This window comes from Pterocles gutturalis, unplaced genomic scaffold (genome assembly GCF_000699245.1).
Source record: "Pterocles gutturalis isolate BGI_N339 unplaced genomic scaffold, ASM69924v1 scaffold25813, whole genome shotgun sequence".
Taxonomy (NCBI): domain Eukaryota; kingdom Metazoa; phylum Chordata; class Aves; order Pterocliformes; family Pteroclidae; genus Pterocles; species Pterocles gutturalis.
Window position 1 is genome coordinate 79,916 of NW_010118811.1, and position 6,654 is coordinate 86,569.

At 36.1% G+C, this 6,654-nt stretch overlaps 1 protein-coding gene across 1 annotated transcript in view; it reads right to left on the reverse strand.

The window, feature by feature from the left end:
- TUBE1 (tubulin, epsilon 1) overlaps nucleotides 1–5,994 on the reverse strand; it is a gene marked incomplete at its 5' end in the record, with an annotated part of 11,003 nt that extends 5,009 nt beyond the window's left edge. Inside the window, 6 exons of the mRNA XM_010076375.1 lie at nucleotides 1–147; nucleotides 1,042–1,229; nucleotides 2,552–2,673; nucleotides 3,692–3,807; nucleotides 4,395–4,452; nucleotides 5,942–5,994. The exon at nucleotides 1–147 is cut by the window's left edge and continues 56 nt beyond it. Of these exons, the coding sequence (XP_010074677.1) occupies nucleotides 1–147; nucleotides 1,042–1,229; nucleotides 2,552–2,673; nucleotides 3,692–3,807; nucleotides 4,395–4,452; nucleotides 5,942–5,994 (684 nt within the window). The remainder of the gene's footprint in view (nucleotides 148–1,041; nucleotides 1,230–2,551; nucleotides 2,674–3,691; nucleotides 3,808–4,394; nucleotides 4,453–5,941) is intronic.
- Nucleotides 5,995–6,654: the final 660 nt, after the last annotated feature.

Below are 6,654 nucleotides of genomic sequence, written 5' to 3' on the forward strand. Positions count from 1 at the left end.
GATATTATTCATTGCATCAAATGGCTTCTCTTGCACAACTTTTGCACTGCCTGCACTTGATGTTACCAAGCTGTTTTGCTTCACAGTTGACCCTAGCTTCCCAGAATTGATCATGTGCTGAATTTTATTAACTATATCAAACAGAGACTTTGAAAGAGGAAAAAAAAAAGAGTGCATACAGGAAGTCTTGAGCACAGAGCTTTCAAATTCAGTACCATCTTATTTCAATTAATCTTAAAGAAAAAGCTAAGACACGATACTAACAATTCAAAGATTATACCTTTGATACATGTAAGTCCAACTTTTGCCCAGTTTCAATTGACTGAAGTGGTTCTAAAAGTCTATTCCTTACATGTCACAAATGTACACAGCTTGACTCAGAAGTTTGAATTTTATGCAACTATTCAAAATCCTCATATTTTAAAATTGCATTTTAAATTATCATAATTCCTGTGAAAGCAAAAAATATATTCTCTAAATATATTTCACTTTCTCTTGCTTTTTGCATAAGCAAACAGTAAGAGTCATCAAAGTTAGATTCAGATGAGTCTAGTGGTTTGTGTGGTCAGGTATTCATAAGCAAACAGTAAGAGTCAAAGTTAGATTCAAATGAGTCTAGTGGTTTGTGTGGTCAGGTATGCCTATGATGACCATATCAATAATTAGTAAAGTCACATCTGTTGGAATTTGGAGCAGTTAGCCACTTCCGTTGCAGGGCTCTACTAACACTACACACAAATCAACTGCTAAAAGAATATAAGACTCTCAGCCTCAGTAAATAGAAGCTTTTCACAGTTTACCTTGAAATAGACATGAAAAGAATCATTCTAGACTACTTTGAAGGTGCAGAGCAACTTCTTAGTGATATCTATATTAATTTCAAAAGCCTGCATATGACTTAGGAGTTCAATTACTATTTAAAATAAATGAAATTATGCTTTTTAAGACTTGGCAGTCAAATCAATACACAGAAGGAAGAAAACTTTCTATGTGCAGTCCAATAAAAAAAGAAATTGACAGATATAGAATATTATTTCTTACTTCATTCTCTATTGGTAGTACACAGTCTGCGTGTTCATTAAGCTCCTTCATAGCCAGAACACTGTTATATGGGGAAGTAATAACATCATCTTCACCAGAGGGATAAACTGAAGTAACAAATCTATATACTTCTGGGAATTCATCCTCAAGCAAATTTAGTACAAAAGTTCCAAGACCAGATCCTGTCCCTAATTACGAATGAAGACAAAATGAGAGAAGATAAAAGGTTCCTCACGTTAGCCATAAGCCTCTTAAGTCTCATATGCTGGAAACATACAACTTTTAAATTATATATATTTATGAGCATTTTATGAAGCATTTGGCTGACAGTAGAGGGTACTCAGATGTAACTTAAGTCAGGAAGGTTTTCCCAGACAGGAAAATAATTAAGTGATAAAGTATTTCCCATAGTATACCAGATAGGATGAAGTATACAATCTAAAAAATTCCTCCAAACCAAAAAGTCCTATTACATAACCAACATTTTTCTGACATAGTATTTTTATTTCTTATTTTAAAGTCTTTAATTGTAATTTTGAAATAAAACACTTAAAAACATTGAACTGCTCCAAACAATTATTTACTTTCCTTTCAGGGTTTTATAAATTTTTCTTGTTTTCTAGTCAAAACAGAATAACCCCTTTCCCCCAGCACACACACTTTTTTCTCGTTAGCACTAAACACATAGCACTGAGTTCAAATCAGAGAACTGAACTGGGCTCTTTCTGTCTTGGACAGCTAACATTCTCAGCAGCAGACAATCTGGTCTATGAACAAGACAGCAACTTTCTGCAATTATGTAAACAGTGTCTGCAGGGTCTCTCAAATTAAGCAAGTGGCCACAAAAAAAGCCCTTGACAAAACTACTGCTTCACATTTAGAGCTATTTTCTGTATCTTTTTCCACATCATAATTAGTTATAATACATGCTCCCCCCATGTTTCTAGGGGAGGAAGGCTTAAGGGCAATATAGTAATGACAAAATTGTCACTGCAAAGGATTCTCCCTTCTGATTTATTCACAAACTAGCTAGACTGGATTCCAGAGAATTATGTGGAAGGAAAACAGAAAAAAAGTTTTTCTAAAGTTAAGCAACATTATAAGTCTTCTTCAAAGCCTTTTGGCAAACTCCTCCTGCACAATCAAAAATAGCTTGATTACAGCATGATGTCAGTGTTCTGAGGCCACTGTCCCTTCTTCTGATCAGTAATACCCCAGTGTTCCCTTGTATTTGGTACCTGTCTTGATTCAATCATTGCCTTGTACTTAAAATTTAAGCTGTACTTTTGTTCTGGGTAGCACTTACTTTAACTCATGATTAGGGCTCCTCAGTGCTCTAACAAAACAAATAATAAATAATTACAGGTCCACTTAATTGGACTGTGTTAGATTTTTTATTCTGCATTCTTAATGATGCAGATTATTACATTGATCTTCTTTTCAAGATTCAGGTTTTTCTTTTTCATCTGTGTCTGGTGCAATCATATGAACCATAAAAAAAATTACTTACCACCTCCCATAGAATGAATTATAAAAAAACACTGTAAACAGTCACAATGTTCTGCAGTTTTCCTCAGCTTTTCCACAATGTTTTCCCGGTACTGATAGCCATATAGCTTATGACCTACAGCCCTGAAGATATGAGAAGTACTTTAAAAGAAAATCCAACAATCAATCTTCCCGTTTTTCATTTTAACTCCTCCTATTTGACATTTTACAGTTCAGAGTCCAGAGCTGGGTGCAACCCCTACTTTCTGAGCTGCCAAGCTGTGACTACATCATGTGAACACAGGAGTCAAGATATGGTTTTAATTTTGAGGATGCAAGCACACTAAGTTCACAGCTTTGGAGTGCGCACTTTATTTCCTTAATGGCACAAAATAAAACTCCCACACTGAATGATCAAAATGTAGTTATGAAATATAAGTTATACACTCCTTGACAATAAGAACATCCCTACGCAATGTGTACTGATCTTCAATTGAGTACTATGCAAGTCAGTTGCTACCAGTAATTAAAAAAAACAACCCAAACAGCTCATTTTCAAGACATTTGCCTGCTAGCTGGTGAAATTATGGGATACTTTATTCCCTGTATTGCACTTTCTTTCGGTACATTCGCTGATGATTTGCTTTCCATTCTGTAGTGCACTGAATATTATCAGAGGCACATTAAGGTCTCAGTGAAAATTTGGAATTCATTATTTTAATCAACCTTTTTCTGAATTTCTCTTTTTGGTAATGTAGTTTATATGCACAAGCCAAACTCTGTGGTGCTTAGAGATCAGAAGTGCATTTGTTCGTATATCTAATTTCCACACTAGTTGCAGAGTCTCAAACTAGATTATGGCTTCAACTGAGCAATAGAAGCAGCTGAATATCAAATAAACAAAAATAAAAAGCATGCTCTTTTGAAAAAGAAAAATCAAAAAAGAAGGAAAAAATAGACAAAATTTTATACCAGCAGAATTATAATTCTGTACCAGGCTTTTCAAAGCCCTCCTCTAGGCAACAGTGACTCCAAAGTTTACTAGTAATATGCTGCAGCACTCCAGGTGCCGTAGAACAAACCAGAAAGCTACAGTTATCATTTCCCTTTTGAAATGGCACCTAATTAGTTGCTAAGAAATGCTTTCTGAAGAGGTTCTCACCAGTTATTTCCTGAACCAGAAACATCTGTGATAAGCTGTTTGCTATCAAACACATCCCTCAATGGTCCCTGCAGAATTTCATTTACCACACCCTCCTCCATGTCAATCAACAGTGCCTTTGAGAAAGGAAAGAATTAAAATTCAGTCAGTAAGCAAACCACTCTTAGAAATAAACACACACAGAAATACAAAATTATTTACAATACTAAAAGTATGTTGTTTCTACTGTGCTCCAAAGAAACTTTTTTTTTCAGTTGTTAACTAGGAGACCAACTAGATTCACCTTTGCTGATTTGCGAGAAGCTGTTCAGTAGGACAGTTTTTCAGATAACGCAATTTTGTTAAAATTTTATAATATTTTGCCCCCATACTTAGGAGTAAAGAAATGAAAGCATCTTTATGTTTCAAGTTTTACTTGCTTCTTATTCACTTAAAGTGGCTAAAAGAAACCCACTCCACAGAAAATTCAATTAAAAGCTTGGTTGGTAATATCTGCAATCATTTTATTAAAATTATGATTTAAATGGCTCAGCAAGACTGGCAGCAAACTGCATTACTCCACTGAACCATAAAAGTTACTATTAGAAATTTTACCAAAGTTGTATTTAAAACCATATGCAACTATAAGGACCTCATGAAAATTCCTACAGAGGTGGACATAAATATGCAATGTAAGAAGAATGACCTTTACAGATTGCCTTACTCGTGCTTTTAAAGAGCAGATTCTTCCTTTGTAAATATCAGGATCATCACCACCACTTCTGAAAAAAAATAAATATCCAAGCTCAGAATCACAACAGAAAATAAGACAACATATATTAGAACCAAATTCCCTTCATAATCTTCCCTGTTCAGAGGACTGCTACAATGCAAACAAACAGAAACACCCAGAGCATGCTGCTAAGAAAGACCTCCTAATTCCATAAAGTAATGCAATTACAGGACATGGCCTCAATCAGAAGTATCCTAAGCAGTACTTCAGGAAGCTGAAAAGATAAGCCTTGAAAGTTTACTCTCAGATACAGCTTCTGCTCTGTGGTAATTCTACAAGCATTGCCAAAACTTGAAAGGATTATCTTTTTTCCAGCATGTGGTATACCTGCATCATATAACGGAACACAGCACACCAAATAGCACTACTAGCTTTTCAATGGGGGTAGTACAGGACTGTACTACTGCTCAAGGCATGAAAGCTATATAACTGCACTAGCACAGCACTTGCTTGACTTATTTTGCCATTAAGATTTACCAGTTCAGAAATCACACTGGGCTGACATAGCTTAATTTTCCTTTTTTTCCAGGATTGGTTGTACTGAGACAAACTAAGGGACTATGCATTGTATACAATCACATTTTTTTTCCCCCCCACAATGAATGGGGAAAAGCTGGTGCTTCTGCAGTCAAAGGATGAGATACTCCAGTCTGGTCAAACTATATTCAACACAGGGATACAGGAAGACGGATCTAATTTTCCCCTCAATTATTTACCCAATCTGGGGGCTGGTCAAGCCTAAATTTCAAGTATCTCTTAGGCTATTCTCCATTCAACCCCAATAATATTCCATAAACATCATCTGAATATACAGCACCAAATGTTCTGACCATGCTCAGTCCCATCAGGAACAAGGGGAGGAGAGTATGGGGCTGCACTGGATTCCTGAAGGATCTTCCACCTTTTCACTCAAAGAAGCTCTCCAGACACTTCTCATTAGCTGGGCAGCTCACAGCAGCCTCCAGTATTCAGCCAATTACTCTAGCCTAGAGATGACTGAATACTCTTATGGTATGAACTGGGTAACTTAAAATAAAAAAATCATAGCCACCACTGTTTGTGCAACAAACTAGTCAGATAAAAGGTATTTAAAAACTGACACGATCTTTTCTGACTACCTTGTATACAACTCCTCTTACAACTCTTCAATAAATGCTGCTAAATTGGTATTCAGAGCGCTTGCAGCCTCATCATGACTCATAACAGCAAAAGCTATCAGATCCTGACTGTCCATTTCTGGGACAGAAGGAAAGGAAGACAACCCCAAATGCTTTCAATACCTTTAACTACTGAAGTAGAGTACAGTTAAAATGGAAAGGTAAAGGTAGTATTCTGAGAATAAAAGAGGCAAAATATTTTTCTAGCACAAACTAAATATGCCCTGAAACAAAGAAAACTGTAACTTAGGCTAAGAGGAAATACTAGAATTTTTGATCTACTGCGTTAAAACTCATGAGCTCCTTGATAAGAAGACTTACCTTGTATCTACGTTCCTAAAGAAACTGCTTAATGCTTCATCATAAATTCCTTTCTAAAGAGAAACAATATGACATAAGATGATGTGTAACATCAGAAATTCTCAGTGATTTGTTACAGAATAATTTAAGTTGGAAGAGACCTCTGAAGGTCATCTGTCAAACACCTCCACTCAAAACAGAGTGCATGTCTGCGTTGAATCCAACTAGCTCTAGTCACCTGTAAAAATAACATTTCATTGAAGTATCAGATTGATATTAAAAACTGACAGGAGGATGTCACTAGGAAATTAATTTTTCAGCACAAGATTAAACAACTACGCTTCCTTCATTTTGAAGATTTAGGATTTTACTGGGGATCCCAATACAATTATTAAATCAAATAGCCGCTGTTTAGCTGACTCAGTTCACCACTGATACAACACTCAATTGCATCCATGTCCATCCAGTTCTGTGGAAAGGAAAGCACCTCACACATTGTATCAGTGATTCCATCCTGCTGAGGGGTGGCATGGAAGTTACTTACTCCACCATAAAGCTAAAGAGACCAGGCAAGTTTAAATATGTTAACATTATTATTCTACAGACTGCTTACCATACTCCTAAAGACCTAATGAAGCAGAATTTGGAAGTCGCTGTTCCCTACAGCACTAAACCCAAGAGACTCTCCATATGCACATGCACTTCATCCATTGCCTTTTTAGAGCTGCTTCAGC